The sequence below is a fragment of the Eubalaena glacialis genome, chromosome 5, assembly GCF_028564815.1.
Source record: "Eubalaena glacialis isolate mEubGla1 chromosome 5, mEubGla1.1.hap2.+ XY, whole genome shotgun sequence".
Lineage (NCBI taxonomy): Eukaryota > Metazoa > Chordata > Mammalia > Artiodactyla > Balaenidae > Eubalaena > Eubalaena glacialis.
Window position 1 is genome coordinate 124901235 of NC_083720.1, and position 27985 is coordinate 124929219.

General features: G+C 40.7%; 1 protein-coding gene and 1 long non-coding RNA gene across 4 annotated transcripts in view; one reads left to right on the forward strand and one right to left on the reverse strand.

Annotated features, from left to right (window-relative positions):
* Nucleotides 1-315: 315 nt before the first annotated feature.
* On the reverse strand, nt 316-5631 carry LOC133092768 (uncharacterized). Its single transcript, XR_009701137.1, has 3 exons — nt 5260-5631; nt 1012-1092; nt 316-861 (listed from the first exon to the last, which is right to left on the reverse strand). It is a non-coding gene; the product is annotated as an uncharacterized LOC133092768 (long non-coding RNA).
* TBC1D9 (TBC1 domain family member 9) overlaps nt 4891-27985 on the forward strand; it is a 130781-nt gene continuing 107686 nt past the window's right edge. For 2 of the 3 annotated variants that reach the window (XM_061192580.1, XM_061192582.1), the window contains exon 1: nt 21429-22410. In XM_061192580.1, coding sequence (XP_061048563.1) covers nt 22281-22410 — 130 coding nt within the window. In that variant the 5' untranslated portion in view covers nt 21429-22280. Of the gene's footprint in view, nt 4997-21428; nt 22411-27985 lie in introns of those variants that run through there. The other variant, XM_061192581.1, reaches the window with a different exon arrangement.

The window sequence follows — 27985 nt, forward strand, 5'->3', positions numbered from 1 at the left end:
CATATTTTTAAAACTTTGATTTCCATGATTTATAAGGATATAGTACAAATTATATAACCTGTCTTCCGTTGAAAGGTCATTTAGGTTTTTTCAGTCTTTGTGCGTCAATAGAAATGATACCACAATAAAATGTACATTCATCTTTGTCACATATACTAGTATATGTGTGAGGTAAATTCTTGTAAATAAGATTCTGATTCAAAAGACATTTGCAATTTTAGATACTTTATTTTTATTTTATAAATATAGTAGCCAAAGAATTCAAGTGGGAGTTTATCCCAGAAAATCTTTTGCAGTTAGTGAAATTAGGGTATAACTAAGAACATTCAGAATACAACACACACAGTTTAGGTGATCTTGGTATAGTGGTGGGACAGCAGTGATTGGAAAATGAAAGTAATTAACATGTACATGCTCTGTTGAGGGAGACTGAGGGGAAACAGGTGTTCAGCCTAGAAAAACATTTCTCAGTGGACTTCCTATGAAGTCAATGTGTCTTGGGTTTAACTTTGAAACAAATTTTAAAAATTAAAAATTGAAAAAAAAAAGAAATTGCCAAATGTAGCCATTCTTCCAGCTTTTAGAGGGAGCAGGGGGTATTTAGTTGGCTCAGCATTATGTCATTATCAAAGGTCTTTCTTAAACAACCTCCATGTGTCTAGACGCCATATGACTAACCGATTCCGGAACTTGAGATAGGGAATAATCCTAGAAGGCTGGGTCACCAGAGGTCAACTGATCTGCTGAGCAAGTTGGTCTTCTCTCTGTTATTACACATGGCCGTGGGACTCTTTTCCTCTTCCACTTTGCCTCTGGGGAAATTGTGTTGACTCAACTTTTCAGATTCTTCTTAGTTTCCACCTAGTAATAGAAGAGAAAGAGAATCAAAATTAAGAGTTGTGTCTAAGTCAAACCTCCAACTTTAATATCACAGAGCCCATGGCCTTTTCCTTCTTAGCACTTACACAATTGAATTTTATGTTTATCTTTTGAATAGTATTTGATTCCTACCTGTTGTAAGCTTCTTGCGGTACCAATGGTGTTTGGTTTTCTTCAATATGCAATGCCAGCATCTTCCACAGCACCAGGCATCTAATAAGTGTTCACCAACAATTAGTGGATTAATGTGTAGGTTATAAGTAGAGTCTAACACATGAATACAGGATTGCAAAGGTAATTTGGGGCCCAGTGTACAACTGAGAGATGAGTTTAGATCATTTCATAAATCAGAGTCTGATGAAAAGGGATAAATTAATCCAGGGCTGAAGGCATGATACCTAGATCCCGCAGGTACCTTTAAATAAATCCATAAGAGAGATAGCCTCCAGCTGCAGTGCCCTTCTTAGATCTATACCAGTGGTTCCTGGAAGTGTGGTCCCTAGAGCAACGGCATCAACGTCACCTGGGGACTGGTTGGAAATGCAAATTCTCAGGCCTCAATCAGAAATTCTGGGGCCAGTGTCTTTTAACAAGCCCTCCAGGTGGTTTGGACACACTAAAATTTGAGAACCGCTGAGATACACAAATCTTACCACTTTCAAATGATAGGGGGAAAAAGACCAGTAAAAAGTCTAAGTTTCTTGATGGAAATGTGAATGAAAAATGAAGGCAAGAACTGGAGACCAGAGCCTGCACAAGGTTTTTAGCTATTCAACAGTTCCCTGCTGGCATCTGAAGACTCGATTTTTTAAACTGTTAACCTGTTGCTGACATGACTGTGTTAATTCCCATTTCAACAGCTGTTTCCCTTAATTCAGAATACAACTTCTTGTATTTGACAGTTTTCCTTCACACACCATTTTTGTGGGTATGTATATACCTGACTTGGGGAAAATTGGGGAAAAAACCACAGCTTTTTAATTTGTTTAAAAGAGACTTTCTGCCTGTTGCGTTTTGTGCTCCTAACCAATTTAAGAAGCCAAAAGCATTTTTAGTTTTATCTTGTCTATGTTTTCCACTGTTGATTTGTTTGTGCTCTGTATTAACTGCCATTTTCTAAAATTTTTTTCAATAAAAGGAAAGAAGATGTGAAAAAAAAATTTTCCCTGCTGAAAACGCCTTGGAGAGGGTAGCCCCACCATGTTTCTGTCTGCACTGTCATGTCATTTTTTTGGGACAATCTCATTCAGAGCCTTGCCCATCTGCATGCAAAGCACTTATAAGCCCCTCATACACCAAAGATGATCTGAGAATAATTCCATCACTTAAAAATTTATTGAGATAGTATTGAGACAACTATAATATAGAATAGTGGTGATAATAGACAATATTTATAGGAAAAAAGTAGGTTATAATGAAGAGTGCAGGCTAGATTTAGGCTGCCTGGTTTTGAATTCTGACTCTACCACTTCCTAGTGGTGTGACTCCAGTCAAGTTACTTTACCTTTTTGTGACTTGGTTTCCTCATCTGTAACATGGAGTTCATTAATAGTATATTCAGTTCCTACCTCACGGGGTCGCTGTGAGGATTTAGTGAAATAAAATATATGGCCTTGGCACATAGTACATGCTCAATAAATATGAACCATATAACATGCAGAATGTCTGCATATATACCTACACACACCCACACACACACACAAACCCAAAAGTCTTGTCCCCAGAGCCTCCTCGGGCTGAATCCCAGGTGGTGTTGTGACAGCAGATTTTCTGCTATCAGCCTAAGATACAACAGAAGGGGAACGTGGGCGTCTCATGTAAGTGAACCCATGTGCCTCAGCGAGAAGACATCCCTGTCCTGCTTTCCCCCAATCCCCTCAACACACAGCCCATCACGTTGAGCCAGCTGTAACTGGAAATGGAGTTGTGCTATGTCGGTGGGGACGGGCTAACCCAGGAAGGATGCAAAAATGTCTGTCTTCCTTTTGCCCACTCCACCCCAAAACCAGGAAGGAATAAAAGTTGCCGGCAGGCCTGGAAGGGTTGTTGTGACTGGGAGAAGGGGAAGTGGCATCAGAAGGGATGTGGTGTGGCCGACTCCAGGGCTGGGTGTGGATCCAGCTACACAGCTCCGTGGTACACCAGTGCCAAGGAGGCAGGTGGGAGCTAAGCCAGTCCTGGCTGAGAGTGTCTGATTGCCATTGAAGGGGCTTCCCTGACAAGAGGAAGAGTGTTCAGATGATGAGCAAAGCGACAAATGTTCACCCTGAGTATCAGGCATAGGAATCCTCGTCGCGGAGGGAGATGAATTCCTTTGAAAGTACCACGTTGGCAAAACCACACTTGCCAAGAAAAATCTATCATAACAAATAGATTAGGGAAGAAACATTTAAAATGAAATGGCATTACATGTTTATATTTTTAACTGTAAAAGGAAGTTCTAGAAGGCTTCAGTTTTCAAAACATGTTAGATTCATCAAAACACTGTGAGGCAGCTGGGCTATTTGGTGGCCCTCCTGCTGCCTGAACCTGGGCCTCCACTGTTTAGGAAACACTGTGTCTGCATTGGCAGCTGCAGAGGGTAGATGACCACAAGTTTTACACAGGAACCCTGCATCTCTTTTAAAGGGGGGAATTCAGAGTCATCTGCATTATCCCGTTTCCCTTTCAAGGCTGAGCAAGTGCTAGGGTAACCACTGACCTTTTCATACATTCTCACGACTCTTTTCAGGGTCAATTCTACACATACATAAGAACGTGGAACGTAAACACATCTTCCTCCACCCAGACCTGCCCTTGCACACTTGGAGAGAAAGAGCCCTTAATTGCGGTCCTGACCTTCAGTTAACTCTGCATACTAAAGAAGCATCAAAGAAATCTTTGGAGTACAGATGCAAAGCCACGTTACCTCAAAATAGCACTTAGCCATGGGAATAAAGGATGTCTCTTTGTCCATATATATTAATAGGCAGAGATTAATATTTGGAAAGATGTTTACCAAAAGACCAATTGTTATCTCTAAGTGGTGATATTTTGGGAAACTTTCTTTCTCACTTATATTTTTCTATCATGTTCATTTTTTATAATAAACATTTGTTATTTTAATAATCTGAAAAATTAAACTATTTTATTCTTGGGGAAAAAGAAGTACTATTGTGTCTGTTGAAAGCCCTAAAATGTAATAAAAATGCAAAGTCACATTACTATTCCACCCAAAAAAACAGTGAGAGATACTTTCATACAAAATATTAGATAATGTTGTGGAGAATTGGATGCTGTCCCATGCTGCTGGGGAAAGGATTAGATACAATCTTTCTGGGGAGTAATTTGCCAATGTGTGTTAAGAGCATTAAAAAGGTACATTCTCAATGTTCATAGCAGCACTACTTACAATAGCCCAGACCTGGAAACAACCTAAGTGTCCATCAACAGATGAATGGATAAAAAAGATGTAGTATATATAGAAAATGGAATATTACTCAGCCATAAAAAAGAATGAAATGTTGTCTTTGGCAGCAACCTGGGTGGACTTAGAGAATATCATACTAAGTGAAATAAGTCAGACAAAGAAAGAGAAATATTATATGTCACTTATATGTGGAATCTAAAAAATAATACAAATGAATCTATTTACATAACAGAAACAGACTCACAGACATAGAAAACAAACTTATGGTTACCAAAGGGAAAAAGGGAGGGGGAGAGGGATAAATTAGGAGTACTGTATGGGATTAACAGATACACACTGCTATGTATAAAATAGATAAGCAACAAGGACTTACTGTTTAACACTGGCAACAATATTCAATATCTTGTAATAAACTATAATGGAAAATAATGTGAAAAATATATATATATGTAACTGAATCATTTTGCTGTATACTTGAAACTAACACAGTATTGTAAATACACTATACTTCAATAAAAAATAAAATAAAATATAATTATACATCTAAAAAATGATGCATTCTAGGGGGAGGAGCTTCAAGATGGCGGAAGCGTAAGACGCGGAGATCACCTTCCTCTCCACAAATTCATCAGAAATACATCTACATGTGGAACAACTCCTACAGAACACCTACTGAACGCTGGCAGAAGACCTCAGACCTCCCAAAAGGTAAGAAACTCCCCAGGTACCTGGGTAGGGCAAAAGAAAAAAGAAAAAACAGAGACAAAAGAATAGGGACGGGCCCTGCGCCAGTGGGAGGGAGCAGTGAAGGAGGAAAGGTTTCCACACACTAGGAAGCCCCTTCGCGGGCGGAGACTGCGGGTGGCGGAGGGGGGACGCTTAGGAGCCACGGAGGAGAACACAGCCACAGGGGTGCGGAGGGCAAAGTGGAGAGATTCCCGCACAGAGGCTCGGCGCCGAGCAGCACTCACCAGCCCGAGAGGCTTGTCTGCTCAGCCGCCGGGGCGGGCGGGGGCTGGGAGCTGAGGCTCGGGCTTCGGTCGGATCCCAGGGAGAGGACTGGGGTTGGCGGCATGAACACAGCCTGAAGGGGGCTAGTGCGCCGCAGCTAGCCGGGAGGGAGTCCGGGGAAAAGTCTGGACCTGCCGAAGAGGCAAGAGACTTTTTCTTGCCTCTTTGTTTCCTGGTGCGCGAGGAGAGGGGATTCAGAGCGCCGCCTAAACGAGCTCCAGAGACGGGCGCGAGCCGCGGCTCTCAGCGCGGACCCCAGACACGGGCATGAGACGCTAAGGCTGCTGCTGCCGCCACCAAAAAGCCTGTGTGCAAGCACAGGTCACTCTCCACACCGCCCCTCCCGGGAGCCTGTGCAGCCCGCCACTGCCAGGGTCCAGTGATCCAGGGACAACTTCCCCGGGAGAACGCACGGCGCGCCTCAGGCTGCTGCAACGTCACGCCGGCCTCTGCCGCCGCAGGCTCGCCCCGCCTCCTCCTTACCGCTCCCTCCCCCAGCCTGAGTGAGCCAGAGCCCCCGAAGCAGCGGCTCCTTTAACCCCGTCCTGTCTGAGCGAAGAACAGACGCCCTCAGGCGACCTACACGCAGAGGCGGGTCCAAATCCAAAGCTGAAACCCAGGAGCTGTGCGAACAAGGAAGAGAAAGGGAAATTTCTCCCAGCAGCCTCAGGGGCAGGGGATTAAATCTCCACAATCAACGTGATGTACCTGCATCTGTGGAATACCTGAAGCGACAACAAATCATCCCAAATTGAGGAGGCAGACTTTGGGAGCAATGATATATATATTTTTTTCCCTTTTTCTCTTTTTGTGAGTGTGTATATGTATGATTCTGTGTGTGATTTTGTCTGTATAGCTTTGCTTTTACCATTTGTCCTAGGGTTCTGTCTGTCCGTTTTTTGTTTTTTGTTTTTTTTACTTTTAAAAAAATTTTTCTTAATAATTATTTTTTATTTTAATAACTTTATTTTATTTTAATTTACTTTATTTTATTTTATTTTATCTTCTTTCTTTCTTTCTTTTTATTTTTTCTCCCTTTTATTCTGAGCCGTGTGGATGAAAGGCTCTTGGTGCTCCAACCAGGCATCAGGGCTGTGCCTCTGAGGTGGGAGAGCCAAGTTCAGGACATTGGTCCACCAGAGACCTCCCAGCTCCACGTAATAACAAACAGTGAAAATCTCCCAGAGATCTCCATCTCAACGCCAAGACCCAGCTTCACTCAACGACCAGCAAGGTACAGTGCAGGACACCCAATGCCAAACAACTAGCAAGACAGGAACACAACCCCATCCATTAGCAGAGAGGCTGCCTAAAATCATAATAAGGCTACAGACACCCCAAAAAACACCACCAGACGTGGACCTGCCCACCACAAAGACAAGATCCAGCCTCATCCACCAGAACACAGTCACTAGTCCCCTCCACCAGGAAGCCTACACAACCCACTGAACCAACCTTAGCCACTGGGGACAGACACCAAAAACAATGGGAACTATGAACCTGCAGCCTGCGAAAAGGAGACCCTAAACACAGTAAGTTAAGCAAAATGAGAAGACAGAAAAACACACAGCAGATGAAGGAGCAAGGCAAACACCCACCAGACCTAATAAATGAAGAGGAAATAGGCAGTCTACCTGAAAAAGAATTCAGAATAATGATAGTAAAGATGATCCAAAATCTTGGAAATAGAATAGACAAAATGCAAGAAACGTTTAACAAGGACCTAGAAGAACTAAAGAGCAAACAAACAATCATGAACAACACAGTAAATGAAATTAAAAATTCTCTAGAAGGAATCAATAGCAGAATAACTGAGGCAGAAGAACAGATAAGTGACCTGGAACATAAAAGAGTGGAAATAACTACTGCAGAGCAGAATAAAGAAAAAAGAATGAAAAGAATTGAGGACAGTCTCAGAGACCTCTGGGACAACATTAAATGCACCAACATTCGAATTATAGGGGTCCCAGAAGAAGAAGAGAAAAAGAAAGGAACTGAGAAAATATTTGAAGAGATTATAGTTGAAAACTTCCCTAATATGGGAAAGGAAATAGTTAATCAAGTCCAGGAAGCACAGAGTCCCATAAAGGATAAATCCAAGGAGAAACATGCCAAGACACATATTAATCAAACTATCAAAAATTAAATACAAAGAAAAAATATTAAAAGCAGCAAGGGAAAAACAACAAATAACACACAAGGGAATCCCCATAAGGTTAACAGCTGATCTTTCAGCAGAAACTCTGCAAGCCAGAAGGGGGTGGCAGGACATATTTAAAGTGATGAAGGTGAAAAAACTACAACCAAGATTACTCTACCCAGCAAGGATCTCATTCAGATTTGATGGAGAAATTAAAACCTTTACAGACAAGCAAAAGCTAAGAGAATTTAGCACCACCAAACCAGCTTTTCAACAAATGCTAAAGGAACTTCTCTAGGCAGGAAACACAAGAGAAGGAAAAGACCTGCAATAACAAACACAACACAATTAACAAAATAGTAATAGGAACATACATATCGATAATTACCTTAAATGTAAATGGATTAAATGCTCCAACCAAAAGACATAGACTGGCTGAATGGATACAAAAGCAAGACCCTTATATATGCTGTCTACGAGAGACCCACTTCAGACCTAGGGACACATACAGACTGAAAGTGAGGGGATGGAAAAAGATATTCCATGCAAATGGAAATCAAAAGAAAGCTGGAGTAGCAATTCTCATCTCAGACAAAATAGACTTTAAGATAAAGACTATTACAAGAGACAAAGAAGGACACTACATAATGATCAAGGGATCAATCCAAGAAGAAGATATTACAATTGTAAATATTTATGCACCCAACATAGGAGCACCTCAATACATAAGGCAAATGCTAACAGCCATAAAAGGGGAGATCGACAGTAACACAATCATAGTAGGGGACTTTAACACCCCACTTTCACCAATGGACAGATCATCCAAAATGAAAATAAATAAGGAAACACAAGCTTTAAATGATACATTAAACAAGATGGACTTAATGGATATTTATAGGACATTCCATCCAAAAACAACAGAATACACATTCTTCTCAAGTGCTCATGGAACATTCTCCAGGATAGATCATATCTTGGGTCACAAATCAAGCCTTGGTAAATTTAAGAAAATTGAAATCGTATCAAGTATCTTTTCCGACCACAACACTATGAGACTAGATATCAATTACAGGAAAAAATCTGTAAAAAATACAAACACATGGAGGCGAAACAATACACTACTTAATCAACCAAGCGATCACTGAAGAAATCAAAGAAGAAATCAACAAATACCTAGAAACAAATGACAATGAAAACACGACGACCCAAAACCTATGGGATGCAGCAAAAGCAGTTCTAAGAGGGAAGTTTATAGCAATACAATCCTACCTTAAGAAACAGGAAACATCTCAAATAAATAACCGAACCTTACACCTAAAGCAATTAGAGAAAGGCGAACAAAAAAACCCCAAAGTTAGCAGAAGGAAAGAAATCATAAAGATCAGATCAGAAATAAATGAAAAAGAAATGAAGGAAACGATAGCAAAGATCAATAAAACTAAAAGCTGGTTCTTTGAGAAGACAAACAAAATTGATAAACCATCAGCCAGACTCATCAAGAAAAAAAGGGAGAAGACTCAAATCAGTAGAATTAGAAATGAAAAAGGAGAGGTAACAACTGACACTGCAGAAATACAAAGGATCGTGAGAGATTACTACAAGCAACTCTATGCCAATAAAATGGACAACCTGGAAGAAATGGACAAATTCTTAGAAATGTACAACCTTCTGAGACTGAACCAGGAAGAAATAGAAAATATGAACAGACCAATCACAAGCACTGAAATTGAAACTGTGATTTAAAATCTTCCAACAAACAAAAGCCCAGGACCAGATGGCTTCACTGGCGAATTCTGTCATTTAGAGAAGAGCTAACACCTATCCTTCTCAAACTCTTCCAAAATATAGCAGAGGGAGGAACACTCCCAAACTCATTCTACGAGGCCACCATCACCCTGATACCAAAACCAGACAAAGATGTCACAGAGAAAGAAAATTACAGACCAATATCACTGATGAACATAGATGCAAAAATCCTCAACAAAATACTAGCAAACAGAATCCAGCAGCACATTAAAAGGATCATACACCATGATCAAGTGGGGTTTATCCCAGGAATGCAAGGATTCTTCAACATATGCAAATCAATCAATGTGATACACCACATTAACAAATTGAAGGAGAAAAACCATGTGATCATCTCAATAGATGCAGAAAAACCTTTCAACAAAATTTAACACCCACTTACGATAAAAACCCTCCAGAAAGTAGGCATAGAGGGAACTTACCTCAACATAATAAAGGCCATAAATGACAAACCCACAGCCAACATCGTCCTCAATGGTGAAAAACTGAAACCATTTCCACTAAGATCAGGAACAAGACAACGTTGCCCACTCTCACCACTATTATTCAACATAGTTTTGGAAGTTTTAGCCACAGCAATCAGAGAAGAAAAAGAAATAAAAGGAATCCAAATTGGAAAAGAAGAAGTAAAGCTGTCACTGTTTGCAGATGACATGATACTATACATAGAGAATCCTAAAGATGCTACCAGAAAACTACTAGAGCTAATCAATCAATTTGGTAAAGTAGCAGGATATAAAATTAATGCACAGAAATCTCTAGCATTCCTATACACTAATGATGAAAAATCTGAAAGTGAAATTAAGAAAACACTCTCATTTACCATTGCAACAAAAAGAATAAAATATCTAGGAATAAACCTACCTAAGGAGACAAAAGACCTGTATGCAGAAAATTATAAGATACTGATGAAAGAAATTAAAGATGATACCAACAGATGGAGAGATATACCATGTTCTTGGATTGGAAGAATCAATATTGTGAAAATGACTCTACTACCCAAAGCAATCTACAGATTTAATGCAATCCCTATCAAACTACCACTGGCATTTTTCACAGAACTAGAACAAAAAATTTCACAATTTGTGTGCAAACACAAAAGACCCCGAATAGCCAAAGCAATCCTGAGAAAGAAAAACTGAGCTGGAGGAATCAGGCTCCCGGACTTCAGACTATACTACAAAGCTACAGTAATCAAGACAGTATGGTACTGGCACAAAAACAGAAATATAGATCAATGGAACAGGATAGAAAGCCCAGAGATAAACCCACGCACATATGGTCACCTTATCTTTGATAAAGGAGGCAAGAATATACAGTGGAGAAAAGACAGCCTCTTCAATAAGTGGTGCTGGGAAAACTGGACAGTTACATGTAAAAGTATGAAATTAGAACACTCCCTAACACCATACACAAAAATAAACTCAAAATGGATTAAAGACCTAAATGTAAGGCCAGACACTATCAAACTCTTAGAGGAAAACATAGGCAGAACACTCTATGACATAAATCACAGCAAGATCCCTTTTGACCCACCTCCTAGAGAAATGGAAATAAAAACAAAAATAAACAAATGGGACCTAATGAAACTTAAAAGCTTTTGCACAGCAAAGGAAACCATAAACAAGACCAAAAGACAACCCTTCAAATGGGAGAAAATATTTGCAAATGAAGCACCTGACAAAGGATTAATCTCCAAAATTTACAAGCAGCTCATGCAGCTCAATAACAAAAAAACAAACAACCCAATCCAAAAATGGGCAGAAGACCTAAATAGACATTTCTCCAAAGAAGATATACAGACTGCCAACAAACACATGAAAGAATGCTCAACATCATTAATCATTAGAGAAATGCAAATCAAAACTACAATGAGATATCATCTCACACCAATCAGAATGGCCATCATCAAAAAATCTACAAACAATAAATGCTGGAGAGGGTGTGGAGAAAAGGGAACCCTCTTGCACTGTTGGTGGGAATGTAAATTGATACAGCCTCTATGGAGAACAGTATGGAGGTTCCTTAAAAAACTAAAAATAGAACTACCATACATACTACTCGGCATATACCCTAAGAAAAATGTAATTCAAAAAGATACATGTACCAAAATGTTCATTGCAGCTTTATTTGCAATAGCCAGGACATGGAAGGAACCTAAGTGTCCATCAACAGATGAATGGATAAAGAAGATGTGGCACATATATACAATGGAATATTACTGAGCCATAAAAAGAAACGAAATTGAGTTATTTGTAGTGAGATGGATGGAACTAGAGTCTGTCATACAGAGTAAAGTAAGTCAGAAAGAGAAAAACAAATACCGTATGCTAACACATATATATGGAATCTAAGAAAAAACCAGTGGTCATGAGGAACCTAGGGGCAAGATGGGAATAAAGACACAGACCTACTAGAGAATGGACTTGAGGATATGGGGAGGGGGAAGGGTAAGCTGTGACAAAGTGAGAGAGTGGCATGGTCATATATACACTACCAAACCTAAAATAGATAGCTAGTGGGAAGCAGCCGCATAGCACAGGGAGATCAGCTCGGTGCTTTGTGACCACCTAGAGGGGTGGGATAGGGAGGGTTGGAGGGAGGGAGATGCAAGAGGGAAGAGATATGGGAACATATGTATATGTATAACTGATTCACTTTGTTGTAAAGCAGAAACTAACACCATTGTAAAGCAATTATACTCCAATAAAGATGTTAAAAAAAAAAAGATGCATTCTAGATGCCCCAGAAATTCTACTTTTAAGAGTCTATATTAAGAAAATAATTGGACAAATATGCATAGATACATAGCCAAACATGTTCATCAGACATTCACTTATAATATTTTAAAGAAGCAAATAATTAAGGCAAACAAGTTAAATAAATGAAGGTCCATCAAATAAATAATATGCAGTCAATAAAATTAATGATATAAATGTTCATTTAAAATAATCTGGGGGGGCTTCCCTGGTGGTGCAGTGGTTAAGAGTCTGCCTGCCAATGCAGGAGACACGGGTTCGAGCCCTGGTCCGGGAAGATCCCACATGCTGCGGACCAACTAAGCCCGTGTACCACAACTACTGAGCCTGCGCTCTAGAGCCCATGAGCCACAACTACTGAGCCTGCGTGCCACAACTGCTGAAGCCCACGCACCTAGAGCCCATGCTCTGCAACAAGAGAAGCCACCGTAGTGAGAAGCCCACGCACCACAAAAAAGAGTAGCCCCTGCTCACCCCAACTAGAGAAAGCCCGCGTGCGGCAACAAAGACCCAACTCAGCCAAAAATAAATGAATAAATAAATTTATAAAATAAAAATTTTAAAAATTAAAAATTAAAAAAAATAAAATAATCTGGGGATGAGACTTCCCTGGTGGTCCAGTGGTTAAGACTCTGCGCTCCCAATGCAGGGGACTGGGGTTCGATCCCTGGTCAGGGAACTAGATCCCGCATGCCGCAACTAAAGATCCCGCACACCTCAGCCAAGATCCTGAGTGCTGCAACTAAGACCCAGCGCAGCCAGATAAATAAATAAATATTTTTAAAATAAAATAAAATAATCTGAGGATGTGCTCACAATATTGTTATGCAACAAAAGCAAGTTACAAAAGTCTATGTGTAGTGTCAACTCGTTTATTTGGAAAGAAAATTACACTATACACTGTTGATTTCAACTTTAAAAATTTTTGCTTATCTGTGTTTTCTAACTTTTCTATAATCAACATGATTTACTTGTGTGATTAAAAATTAAACATCAGAAGGAATATTAACTGGAGATGTTTAAATTTGTAAAATAGTTCATGTGACCCCCTCTTAAACACACATACACACACATCTTGTAATATAGATGGTTACTTGTTCCACGTTCTGGTAAAGCCTATATATGATGTGACACCAGCTTCAGGGGGTTCCAATGTAGCCGTAAAGATAATTACATAGAGATGATTTGATCAGATCTAATCTCTAATGCAGCACTGTTTCATCTAACCACCAACCAGTTAACTTTATTTAGAATTCTGTGATTTTCTATTGGCACATCTGAGATAGATTTTAAATTTAGATTTTGTGTTAAAACCCGAGGCCCCAGTTTATAGAGAAAGACGCATTTGATAGGTATTCTTTTTTTTTTTTCAATATGTGCCTTCTACCTCAGTGTTCTTTAGGTGAGTGAGGGGTGGCTCTGTGTAAGGGAAGAAAGAAGAAATTATGTTTTTAAAACTTCCGTTCAGGGACAGAATGTCTCAGCTTTCAATTTGATTGACTGAGTCATCCCCATTAAAAGCAAACTGTAATTTTCATTGGAATAGAAATCAGTGTGATTTAACACATTTCTTTTTATGGAAGATTGCATTTCACAGCCTATAAGAGGATTGCAAGTGACAAAAAAAAAAAAAAAAAAGCAAAATTCTCACCAGTACAATTTTATGATGAAAATGCCTATTTAGGTCTGTATTTTACAGAAGAAATAAAAGACATCATAGAAGGGCAGTACATCCTGTAAAAGAAACCTCAGTGATAAATGCTTAAGGAGAGTGCTGAGAACCTTGGGACAAATAAATAGCGAGTCATTTTTCGCCTTTTCCTCATTTGTGATAAAGGTAGCTCGACAGCCAACTCTCATGCTTATCCTTGGGGAATTAAGTGATCGGAACTCTGTTATTTCTCCTTTAGTGCAGTGAATAAGTTCATTTTCTCATTTCATGTTTTATACCTAAAGTTTTTCAAAGACTTTCGAGTATTCAGATCATATAAATTTTATGATCCGTAATCTTGTTTGAAAGCTCTGAGAGGCTGGAAATTAACAGGTAAATGGTTTAAATATAATTGATCAGTTAGAGGGCTTTGGTAGTAAGTTGTTCTTTTGTGTTAGTACTGGTGCCTAGGTATTCTTTCTTATAAATCATTTAGTCAAACACATATAAAAATGTTTGACGATTTGAGATTCAAGATAGACTATAGTATTTCTCCAATGAGAATGTTGTCAGTATAATAGAAAGAGCTGAGTTGTATTATTCTGAAAAGGAAACTGCAATTTTCCCCTCAGGTTGTTTTTTAAATTTTTTAAATTCAATTTATTTAAACTGAAAAAAAACCCTCACAGTTCACCCATTTCTCCCACCTGCTAACCTTCACCTCTTGCTGCCACCAATCTGTTCTCTGTATCTATGAGCTTGGGTTTTGTTTGTTTGCTTTCTAAATTCCACATATAAGAGAGATCATATGGTATTTCTCTGTCTCACTTATTTCACTTAACATAATGCCCTTGAGGTGTAAAGTTAGGTTGTTTATTTGAGACTTTTCTTATTTCTTGAGGTGGGCATTTATTACCATTAACTTCCCTCTTGGGACTGCTTTTGCTGTATCCCATAAATTTTGATATGTTACATTACCATTTTATTTTGTCTTAAGGTATTTTAAAAATTTATCTCTTTGATTTCTTCTTTGACCCATTGGTTGCTCAGTAGCATATTATTTAATCTCCACATATTTGCAAATTTTCCAGTTTTCTAGTTTCATACCACTGCGGTTGGAAAAGATGCTTGATATGATTTCAATCTTCTTAAATTTAAGTAAGACTTGTTTTGTAGCCGAATGTATAATCTATCCTGGAGAATGTTCCTTGTACACTTGAAAAGAATGTATATTCTGCTGCTGTGAGATAGAATGTCCCATAAATATGGTCTAACATGTAGTTTGTATCCAAAGTTTCCTTATTGGTTTTCTGTCTGGATGATCTATCCATTGATGGAAGTGGGGTATTAAAAGTCCTGAACTATTATTGTATTGCTATGTATTTCTTCTTTTAGGTCTGTAAATATTTGCTGTATGTATTTTGTTTTGTTTTGTTTTTCTTTTTCTTTTTTAATTTATTTATTTTGGTTGCACTGGGTCTTAGTTGCAGCACGCGGATCTTCATTGCAGCGGGCAGGATCTTTAGTTGCAGCATGTGGACTCAGTTGCAGCATGCAGGTGTCTTAGTTGTGGCACGCAAACTCTTAGTTGCAGCATGCACGCAGGATCTAGCTCCCTGACCAGGGATCCAGTGCGGGCCCCCTGCATTGGGAGCTTGGAGTCTTACCCACTGGCCCACCAGGGAAGTCCCTGCTCCATATATTTTGGTACCCCTAAATTTAGTGCCTAACTATTTTAAAATGTTATATCTTCTTGTTGGATTGACCCCTTTATCAATATGTAACACACTTCTTTTTCTCTTATTATAGTCTTTGTTTTAAAGTCTATTTTGTCTGATATTAGTATAGCTACTCCAGCTTTCTTTTGATTTCCATTTAAATGGAATATCTTTTTCCATACCTTCTCTTTCAGTCTCTTATCTAAAGTGTGTCTCTTTTAGGCAGCATATATGTGGGTTTTGGTTTTTTGGTTTTTTTTAATCCATTCAGCCACTCCATGTCTTAGATTAGAGCATTTAGCCCATTTACATTTAAAGTAATTATTGATAGGTCATGTGCTTATTGCTATTTTGGGAATTGCTTTCTAGCTGCTTTTGTTTTGTTCCTCACTGTTCCTTTCTTCTCTTTCTCTCTTCCTTTGTAATTTGATGACTTTCTTTAGTGGTATGCTTATTTTCCTTTCTCTTTATCTTTTGTGTATTTACTACAGGTTTTGCTTTGTGGTTACCATGAGGCTTACATATAACAACTTATATCTATAAAAGTCTATTTTAAGTTGATAACAACTTAATTTTGATCCCATTCTAAAGCTCAGCATTTTTACCCCCCAACATTTTAGGAAGTCTTGAAATAGAAAATCTGAATAAAATTTTCTTTCATAAAAACATATGGATGCAAATAAAATTTTATTTCAAAAAGGTCAATAAAAATATTGATTCTTACTCTAAAAGGAAAAAAGTTTGTATTCTTCTATTTTAAAAATAGAAAAAACCTATTTATTAGGTTTATAGACATGTGCGCAATTTAAAAAAAAACAAAACACTACTGTTACCTTGATATCAATGTCCCAATCTGCTTTTTACCTATATTTACATGTTTGGTACTAGTACCTGTGGTGATTTAAGAAATACTATTCATAGTGGGGTGTGTGTGTGTGTGTGTGTGTGTGTGTGTGTGTGTGTGTTTCATGAGAGATAAAATGGACAAATGGGTCACTGGCAAAAGAACAGCATGACTGTGTGGGGGCAAAAGGAACTTCATCCCTAAAAGGAATGAGGAGGCTATTTGAGGCTACTTTGCAATCATCAGAGTCCACAACTATATACCACATTAAAGAGTGTTTGCCTTCATTGATATGGCTGCTTGGCTTATGTAAAAGAGGGGAGACCTCATACATTTCCCAGCTAGTAGAGTATTTGAAGGCCAAGTCAACGCTCAAAATGACTCATTTTATACTAAAAATGATCTTTACGTGAGAATTTGTGAAGTATCAGTTGCACAAAATATGCATACATACATAGCTGCCATGTTGTGGTCATCTGACCAAATGGCAGCCAGTCATAAGCTGGGCAACAACCTGGTCATTGGATGAAAAGGTAAGGTGAGCCCATCAATTTCTCTCTCATGAGTTATAGGTATGAAATACCTAGATAAACTATTTAGTTAATGGTGGGAGCTATAGTTTGAAAGTAATAACAGAAAGATAAATCCAGAGAGGCTCTCATGAGTCATGAGTTATGAGGGAACAGAAACTATGGGTAGGGAGAAGAGGTTGGTTGGTGGAGAAAAGATGCTAGAACAAATATATAGAGAGAAGCAGAGATTCAGAGAGAGTGAGAGAGACGGAGGCAGAGACACAAACTGGTCCCAGAACTTCCTGAAGGGCTCTGGTCCTAATTTAGTCTATTTAAGCCTTACAATAACCGCTCTCTCTTTTTTTTTTAAGGTAAATTAAATGACCTCTGACCTTAATTATCAAAAATGTCAAACCACTAGGTTTCTTAGCATTAAACAAAACAAAATGTTATATCTATGTAATATAAAATTACAACCAAGAAGATATAGTCATTAAAAAACAAATTGTAAAATTTAAAAAAAAAAGAAAGAAAAGAAAACAGGAAAAGAAAGAGATTGTCAAAAGTGGTTTTCCATTAGATCTCTTGTGCAGGCTTGCCCACAGCCCAGTCACCACCACAATAAGTTTTCTTATTCTGATAACAGTTCTCTGATATTCTTTTAGGGACTATCCCACACCTTCTGACCCCTCCCCTCTGTCACCACCTTCCCAGGGTAAGCGTGTGACTCAGTTCTAGCCAATCAGTGGATCCCAACACCCAGACCACAGTGATAGATAATGGCCATGAAAACATTATATAAATAGAAATTATTTTAATTCTTGAGAAAAAAATGTGACAAATAATGTGTGCAGAAAGAAGGAAAAATTGCAGTTAAGTTTGGGGTCATAATAGTTTCCTAAACAATAAGACCAACTTCCAAGTCAAGTCCCTTCCCTTTTCTGAGCTTCAGTTTCCTTGTGTACAAAATGAGGAGTTCAGCATTACTGTACTCAGGGTCTCTTAAAAGTCCTTTCCTTTCTAAATCTCTAAACTTTTCTGAAGTTTAGAAACTCAGGAGTCTTGTAAGTGTTTCCTTTTTGGGCATTTACAGAGGCCCCAATGCTAGGCCTGGGGATATAAGAATGATCTCACAGTCTTGGCCTCAGGGAACTTGCAGTGGATGAGCGTGAAGTAGGCAAAGTGTCTACTCACCCTTCCGTGTGGTCTAAGTTCTTTACCTGTCACTCTTTCCCAATCATTACAAGGTGCCATTTTCAATGACAGTTAATCAGAAAACAAACCTCTGCTAATACCTTGCTTCATTTTTCTCCCCTGGAGAAGTTGTTGTCTTTGTTTCTTCTTTGATTCCAGGAACAGAGATGCATTTGACAGAGGTCATCTGGCCACAGTTTCTCTAACATGAAGAGAAATAATGTTTTACTCAGTTTTGATTTCCAGGGCATCTCAGAATTCAAAGGTGGAGTGATCCACTGAATGGAGGCAAGGTAGAACTATTACATATAGTCTGCAGAATCTTTTCCCTCAACTCCCACTCTATTTAAGGATGGTCCTGGCTGCAGATCTGCTCAGCCACTTACAGCTGATAGAACAAAACTGTGGCTTCTGTACCATCAGTTAACTCCATTACTTGCAGACTAGATGGTTGTGGTGACTGGTTGATCTAGTTTTTCCAGTTGGAGTCGCAACTCAGATCCATTGTGAAGGTCTCTATATCAGATATCAAAGCTACTGCAAAGGCTTGGATCTTTGAAACAATGTTAATGTTACTCTTCCCTATCCCAACTGGTTACCCTTCTCCTTCTACCTCACTGGATACTAGAAATCCCAAATACTCTCCTAGAAATATTGCCCTTCCAGGTTGGACAGGGAAGGTCTGGGCATTAAAAAAAAAAAGTCCTCGTTGACATGTTACCTTCAGCATCTAGAAGGCAAGGGAAGGAGTTGGCTTCTTCAGCATTGTATTAATCTGCTGGGTGAATTCTCTCTGCCGAAACGAGAACTGAATTTTCTACTGGCCTGACCACTCCTGGTGCTGCTGGGCAATGGGAGGCTTAGCAGGACTAGTGTTCTGCAGCCTTCATGCCCTTACTTCTGGGGAAACTGGGCCATGAAGTTGTGGGCACTGCAGTTGGGAGGTGGGTGTGGGCAGAAATAAAATCCCTAAGACTCCATGGTATTTCCAAGGGTAGGCAAGTCCCTAGAAGACAAAGTCGAGGACTTACTGGGAAAGGGGTGAGGATACGGAGGAAAATACACCACTGTGAAGGTGATAGAGAAGGAAAGATGGAAACATGTAGGAATGGGGATGAGAGTTGCCAAAGACAAATTTACTACCCTCGCAATTTTGCTTCAATCAGATCTGCCCACTAAGTAGTAAACCCACTGATTGCTCCAAGGTGGCCCATCAGAACCCTACTGGAGTAGAATTTTTCCATGGGGGTGGGGGGCAGTAGGAGATCTCAGCTGACATAAAGACTGTGAAGTCACTTACTGCTATCTTATCTAGGCATCTGTCGAATGCCTCTTTAAGTGGTTTGAGACAATCCTTGGGCTTAAAACCAATGAGAATGAATTGAAAGCTAAAAACACTCACCTGTTTTACTGAGGAACTGGTTGGATTAATTAGGTTCTTTATCTGTTATTTCTAGTTCGGGCATATTTGATTGCCTTTTTTTTTTTTTTTTAAACAAAGCCACATTTTAATAAGTGAGCTGTTAACAGTATGGGACCGGCAAACTGCCATAAACTGCTTGTAATTTCTTTGGTTCTTTTACCATAGGTTATCACAATTCATTATCATAATGGAAGCCTTGATTTCCTGGACAGAATGTGCTCTAAATCATCCCAAAAAACCCCAAAAAAACCCCCCAGAAAATAGCTAAGGACTTAAATTTTTTTCTTCTTTCCTCTTGGTGTCCAATCTTGTTCTCAAAGCAAATTTTTGTAAGTTCTTCTTATTAATTTTACATTTTTAAAAATTTATTTATTTTTGGGTGTGTTGGGTCTTCGTTTCTGTGCGAGGGCTTTGTCTAGTTGTGGCGAGCGGGGGCCACTCTTCATCGTGGTGCGCGGGCCTTTCACTGTCGCGGCCTCTCTTGTTGCGGAGCACAGGCTCCAGACGCGCAGGCTCAGTAGTTGTGGCTCACGGGCCTAGTTGCTCCGCGGCATGTGGGATCTTCCCAGACCAGGGCTCGAACCCGTGTCCCCTGCATTGGCAGGCAGATTCTCAACACTGCGCCACCAGGGAAGTCCCCTTAATTTTCCATTTTAATCTTCATGAAGGCAGAGATTTTGGTATGCTATGTTCACTTGTTATCCTCAGGGCCTAGAGTTGAGTAGACATACAATAATTACACTTTGAATGAATGAGTGAATGAACGCATGAATTATATAAGTAAGTACCATTTTAGCACCAACAGATAAAAAGTGCTAAGCTAAGACCACATTTTAGGGCTAAGGTAGAGATGTCTAGCCACAGCTTTGAGCAGTATGATAAGCACACTCCAAATGACAGTATGAAGGCACTTAGTGGAGTTTTAAAAAATGCTAATCATATAAAATAAAAGGATGTCTATGGAAGCACTTCAAAATATTAATATTATATAAATATAAAATTAATAATTATACATATGTATGATTTGCAATCTTGTTTATTTTTTTAAATTTGCAATAGATTTTCATGACTGAAGGCACTGTACCTTGACCAAAGGTGCCAAATGACATTTTTGAGTCTGTGTTAAATATATGACATTTCCACAAATGCCTAGAGATGTAAAATGTTTCCTAAAGAGGCAGAAGACCAGTCAGTGTGATAATGTGAAGGGAGACTTCCATTTCTCCAGAGCCCACCCGGTAGGACACCAACGGGTACAGAGGCAGCCTCATTAAAATGGCTGGGATGCGCTCCCTCGGCCATTTGAAGGAATTCAGCAATCCAAGTGCGAGCTACATAAGTAAAAAATTTGAAGTCCCCACAAGAAAGTCTCATTTCAATGCTTTGCTCATTGGGAAAGGGAGAAGTCCTTAGGATTGTCCAGCTTCCGCGACAAAGCAGAGCTTAGTAAACTCCCATCATCTGGGAAGAGGAGACTCTTTTTGCTCAGCTATCTGAAGATCTCCTGGGTGTAAAAAAGAAGTGAGAAAAAGGTCATCAGATACGTAGGTGGATGGGCTGTGATCACCACTAAGAGACTCGAAATACCGGGGGAAAGCAAAACTGTCTAGGGATAAGGATGGCCTGGGTTGTGTGTCTCTAATTTCAATAATTCTTTGAAAAAATTTAAATCCATCTATTAAGTGTGGATAAATCCTTGAATTCTGCCATGTCCTGTCCTCGAAGAGCCAAACGCCTCATATAGGGACAGCTGTGGTGTGAATTAGTTGCTCTAAGCTTTTGGGCTGCTTCCAACTTCGCTCTTGCTCATGCCCTACAGGTCAAGGAAAGAAGTGATGTAATGCACTTAGCTGGGCCATTTTAATTACCATGGAATGCAGAGGGGGCGGGGTTACAGGCGGTGACACGTTTGGCGCATGACTTGCCCGAGGGATGCAGGAAACAAAAACATCGACAACCATTGGCTGCGTCCACTTCCGACCCGGGTCTCTTGCTCCAAGTCTGGAACCTTGAAACACATTTCTTGGGAAGAGGGGTGGCGCTAGCCTACCGAGCGTCAACCATAAACACACATAGAGAGTGCGCGCGCGCGCGCGCGCACACACACACACACACCCCCACCCACCCGCCGAGGTCCTCCCTGCTGGGATGGGCGTGGGGCCGAGTGCTCGCCACCCGGTCCCCAGAAGGTTCCCCCAAAGCCAGCCGCTGCGGCCCGGCTCGGCGCGCAGGGCCCGGGGAGGATTCGCGTCCGCGGAAGCTGGTGTCACTCGGGCTCGCTCCTGGTGAGCCGCGCTGTCGTCATTCATTCGCAGTGTCCGGATCGTCCTTCCAGCTGGGAGCTGGGCTTCGCCGAGGGTGCGAGCGGCCCCGACGCGAAGTGTTAACGCGCGGTGACCTCGAGGGCTCTGAGCTGCTAGAGACGGAGGCGGCCCGGACCCTGAGTGGGCGCTGTGGGAGCAGCCGCGTCCCAGCCCAGCTCTGCCTGACCCGCGGGGCCGAATCAGCTGGCGGCGCCCGCAGCCCTGCCCGGCGCCGAGCCGGATCCCGGGACTGAGCCACACCACTTCCTCCTCCTCCCGCTCCCCTTCCTTCTCCGCCTCCCGCTCCTCCCGCCGCCGTGGGCCCCGGCCGGGCTGCGGAGCGAAGAGCCTGGGCGTCTGCGGCCGCGGGCTCGCGGAAGGCGGCGGCGCCGGGGCGAGGATGCTGCTCGCGGTGCCCGCGTCCTCGCCATCCTCCCCGGCCGCCCGCGGGGGCTGTGTTGTGACCCGGGCGCCGCGGGCGGCCCCCTGGTGAAGTCGCTCTCCGCCGCCGCACCTAGCTGGCGGGCTGGCGAGCGGACGGGCGGGCGCGCGTGTGCCCGGGAGTGCGCGCCGGTGCGCGCGGGACCCGACCTGCCGCCCCATTGTGCGTGCGCCCGCGGCGCCCGGGAACATGTGGGTGAACCCCGAAGAGGTGCTGCTGGCCAACGCGCTGTGGATCACGGAGAGGGCCAACCCCTACTTCATCCTGCAGCGGAGGAAGGGGCATGCGGGCGATGGAGGCGGCGGCGGCGGACTGGCGGGTAAGGACCCGCGGCCGGTCCCTGCGGGAGGGGGGCCGGGAGCTGCGGCGCCGCCCGCCGCCCTGGGCTGCGGGCACCCGAGAGACGCCGCCCTGTCCCTTGGGGCTGGGCGACCCGCCCCGCTCTGCTGCGTGGAAAGCATCAGGAGTCGTAATTTTCAGACTGAAAGAGATGCTTCTTTTCTCACCCTGTCAGGCGATGGGGCCCTTCGTGTCCCGGGCGCCCCATAAGTGGGTGATGTTTATGATAATGGAGATGAGTGAGTCTGGGGAGGGGGGGGAGTATCAGTCCTTAGGAATTGAATGCGGTACTTCCCCTCTCCCCCTTTTAAAAAATATTGCTTTCTATATGGACAAGAGAGGGGAAGGGCGGTTAATTTTTACTTCATTCTCTTTTGGTAATGGCAGGATCAGGTATTAAATGCTCTTTTGTTTCCAGGGAAGCAATCAGTAAGGAGCTGGTGTGGTCATTTCCTATGTTAGTTACGCCTGAAGAGAAAAGGAAAAAGGAAGGAAAAGGAATTTTGTTGTTGTTGTTGCATCTAATTAGGCATAACAAAGCAAGTTGTGTGGTTATAAAAAGAATCAGAAGTATAACTGCATTTTAATCATTTTAACTCAGTCTCTTCCCCAAACCCCCTCACAAGGTATTGTTAATATTGTAACTATTACTAAAACCATGCCATATCATTCCACATGGTAAAATCAGATGCCTATCCCAAGTAGTGCCATATTAGAAAGGTCTTCTTTTATTAAGTAACTAGTTTGCATGGTGGGAGATGACAGATAATCTTGAACTCATACCATACTAGAGAAATTGGACCTTCCCCTCTCCCTCTTGGTTAGAATGAACAGAACTGGGATACTTTTTAGAACGAAAAAGTTAGCAGAAGAAACAGGAGAGGTTTAACCAGGAAAGATATTGTAGAAAAGAGATGAACCTTGACCTCTGCAGAGTTCAGGATATATCCCTCACCAGGAGCTTGCATGCTAGGTAAATTGTTGCTTTCAAAATGCCCTGCTATGAACTCAAAATTCTTGATATAGTGTGTATTTAGTTGTGATTCGAATTTATGAACTGGTTTTCTCAAGAGTAAAATTCAAGTGTCACACGGTACAGCATCTACTAGTTTGCTTGCACATCAAGTCGCCTCTAGATAATCTGATTTTTCTACACTTTTTCTACCATAAAAGAAGGGAATCTGCAGAGCTTCAGGTTGTGTGCCAGAAATTCTGATTAGTGGCCTAGAATCAGTATTTTCCAGTTCATTTTGTGGAAGTTGTCTAACTATGTACATTAGTATGAAACTTGCATATCTAATATTGGTATCAGCCCAGATTGTCCTTTAAGTCTAAAGCAACAATGTAGAGTAGATAGTTTATTGTATTAACAAAGAACATTTCCTGCCTGGAGATAACCCTTCCCACACCATCAACTACTAAGTATTTATTTTCTAGAGTCATTTGCAATAGGTTATAAAAAATAAGAGATGCAGAGCCTTCTTTTTCTAGTTAACTTTTTTACTGTGTTCCTACTGACTCTTAGAGCTGTAATTAACTGCAGTCCACTTGGAATCTCATCATCGATGACTTATTTCAGATAAACTTAGCTTCTTAACTGAGAAATCATAGCTATTGCACTTATCGCTAGAATAATTGAAATCATTGAAATGAGTAAAAATATTCCTGCCAACAAAGGCTGTTTTCAACCAACATAGGAAAAATGTTTGCTCGGATTGGTTGGTGCCACATCAAATGTATGAGGGGCATGTTAGAAATCCTTGTACAATGTATAGTATATTCTAATTCTAATGTGGGCTCATTCATGCATTCATTAACTCACTCTACCATTTAAAATATTGGTTGGTAACTTCTAAAGTGCCAGTGTCATGAAGCTCACAGCCTAGGACGAGAAGACAGATGCTGATAAAATTATCCTATAAATTAATATAAAATCTCCATTCTGCAGGGTCCCGGCAGAAAACAGAATCCAACCTAGTTCAAGTGAAGAGAATTTAGTGAAAAGACAACTTAGATGAAGGCAGGGTTCCCAGGACCAGTGAAAGGCACAGCAGTGGAGAGCTGTTATAAGTGGCAGGAATGATGCTGCTGGAAGAGTTTGGGCCTCCAGAGAAGCAGCCACCCCCTAGGAACACAGACCACAGCAAAAGAGGGTGGGAAGGACATGTCCGACTTCTCTCTTCTCCTCACCTCCCAGCTTCTGCCGTTGCCTCTCCTCTGTGGAACCCAGTAGAAGCTGGCTGGATGGACTGTCCTGGTGATCTAGTGCCTAGGGATCAGCCTCCCAGGGATGGATCTGGGAGGTGGGGGCAAACTGAGAATGACCAGCACTAACGTCAAAAGGAGACGTTACCCCATTCCGGGTAGGGGTAGGAGCAAGGAAGGATTCCCTGTAGAAGTGACCCTGGAACTGAGAACTGAAGAAAGAAAAAGATTGGCCTGTGAGGAGAGAAGGGAAGAGCAAGTGTTGGGTATCCATTATTGGAGATCTTCTGGAAGATCTCAGGACCTTTATATAAAGTGCATTATCTGGACCAGTGCACCATCGTCCACTCATCAAATGGATTACAGATGAGTGGGAAACCCACTCATTGTGAACTGGTCAGGAGTGCTCCATGGTTCACAGTGCTTGGTAAGATGTTAGGACAAAAGCTGTAAAAAATAATGGGCCACAATGAGGATACTTGCCCTCCGCCGCTTTTCAAGTTCTCTTTTTGATTCCAGGCAATATACATGGGTATTGACACAATGAAGATCTTTTTTAAATTGTAGATGCATTTGATTTATTTATTAACCCCCTTTAACTGAGATTTCATACACATACAAAAAAGTGCACAAAATAGAGATGCAGAGTGCAGTGACTTATCACAAGTAACACCTTGTAACCAACACCTTGTAACCAACACGAGGATAAAAATTGGAACACTGCCAGTGCCCTAGAATCCCCTCTTGTGACCCTCTCCCAATCACTACTCACCCTCGCCCAAAGGTAAAAAACAGAAAACCTGTCCTGATGTTTTTCGGTAAACATTTCCTCACTTTTCTTTACAGTTTTTCCGACAAAGCGCCTATCTCTAAACACAATATTTTGGTTTCGCCTGTCTTTTTGAGCAAGGAATGAATGGAATAATGGAGTATGTATTCACATGTGTCTGGATTCTTTGCTTTGTGATATTTATGAATGTTGTTGCTTGTGGCTGTAGTTTTTTCATTTCCCTATGCTGTGCGGAAAAGTATTATATGAGTATAGCACAATCATTTATCTGCATTTATCCACTGTTTTGTTGGAGGACCTTGGATGGTCCATTTGGGGTCTATGGATAAGGTGGCTGTCATTATTCTTGTTTGTGTTTCTTGGTACCTGTGGACATGCATTGCTGTTTTGTCTGTACCCAGGAGAGGAATTGCTAGCTCATAGGTTATGTGTATCGTCAACTTTAGTAGATAATACCAAACTGGTTTCCAAAGTAGTTGTACCAACATACTCCCACCCACAGCATATGGGAATTTCCCTTGCTCCTTATCCTTGCCAACATTGTCAGTCTTTGTAATTTTAGCATTTCTGGTGGTTTTGCAGCAATAGCACGTTGTGGAGTTAATTTGCTTTTTTCCTTACTGATGAGGTTGAGCACTTTTTTATGTTTATTGGCCGTTTGCAATATTTTGTGACATGGTTGTTCAAGTCTCTTGTCCCCTTTGTCATTGGGTTGTTTGTCTTTTTCTTACTGATTTGTAGGTATTTTAAAATATTTTCCGGATATGAGCTCACTGTTGGTCGTACGTGTGGCACAATCTTCATTCTGTTGCTTGCCTATTCACTCTCTTAAGGATGAAAAGAGTTATTTTAATAACCAAGTCCTTTACAGATTCCGTTTTCCTTTATGGTTAGTGTTTTATTGTGTTCTGTTCAATAAGTCTTTTCCTACTCTGAGGATATAAACATAGTCTTCTATATTATTTTCTAGAAACTTTTCAGTTTTAACCCCCAAATTTATATTTACAATTCACTGGGAATTAATTTTTGCATATTGTGTGAGATGGGGTTAAAGTTTTAAATTAAAATAATTTATGGACATCCAGTTATCCCAGCATAATTTACTGGTAAGTCCATTCTGTTCTCACTGCCCTATGGGGCTACCTTGTTCATAATTCAAGTGTCCCAATATGTGTTTGGGCTCTCTAGTCTATTCCTTTTGTCTATGAGAATATTTTTGCACCAATACCACACTGTAGTTTTATAATAGGAGTTTATATTCATTAGATCAAGTCCTCTTATTTTGTTCTTTAAGAGTTTCTTGACTAGTCTCTGCCTTTTACATTTATGCAACATTTTAGAATCAGCTTATTAAGTTCCACCAAAACAAAACAACAGCAACAACAAAGACTTACACTGTTGGGATTTTGATTGAGATCACATTGCGTTTATCAATAAATTCGGGCAAAATTAATATCTTTATAATATTGAATCTTCTGGTCCATGAACATGGTATATGCCTCTATTTATTTAGAGCTTTCAAAATTTCTTTCAATGATGTTTCATAGTTTTGTCTGTAAACGTCTTTCACATCTTGTATTAGATTTATTCCTAGGTATTTTTTTTGTTTGTTTGTTTAATTTATTTTTGGCTGTGTTGGGTCTTCGTTTCTGTGTGAGGGCTTTCTCCAGTTGCGGCAAGCGGGGGCCACTCTTCATTGCGGTGCGCGGGCCTCTCGCTATCGTGGCCTCTCTTGTTGCGGAGCACAGGCTCCAGACGCGCAGGCTCAGTAGTTGTGGCTCACGGGCCTAGTTGCTCCGCGGCATGTGGGATCTTCCCAGACCAGGGCTCGAACCCGTGTCCCCTGCATTAGCAGGCAGATTCTCAACCACTGCGCCACCAGGGAAGCCCTATTCCTAGGTATTTTTTTGACTCTGCTGTATATTGTTTCTTTTTTAAAATTTTATTTTCTAATTCTTTTTTTTCTAACCTATAGAAATATAATTGTTTAAAAATTGACTTTGTATCCAGAGCCTAGCTAACTTATGAAATGAATTCTAGTAATTTATCTGTAGATTCTTATGTATTTTTTACATACACAATCATATCATCTGAGAAATTTGTTTTTTTCTAATCTTTATGCTTAAAATTTTTTTTCTTTGTCATTTTGCACAGGCAGATTGTACAGTGTTGAATAGAAGTGCTGATTGTACATATCCTTTTCCCTTTTGAGGTCTCGAAAGACTTTCAACGTTTATCATTTGTTCATCAACTATGGTGATTTTGTAGATTTTTTTTTTAATTGAAATGTAGTTGGTTTACAATGTTGTGTTAGTTTCAGGTGTACAGCAAAGTGATTCAGTTATATATATGTCTATTCTTTTTCAGATTCTTTTCCCTTATAGATTATTACAGGATATTGAGTATAGTTCCCTGTACTATACAGTAGGTCCTTGTTAGTTATCTATTTTATATTTAGTAGTGTTTATATGTTAATTCCAAACTCCTAAGTTATCCCTCCCCTCCTTTCCCCTTTGGTAGCCATAAGTTTGTTTTCTATTGTGAGTCTATTTCTGTGAGT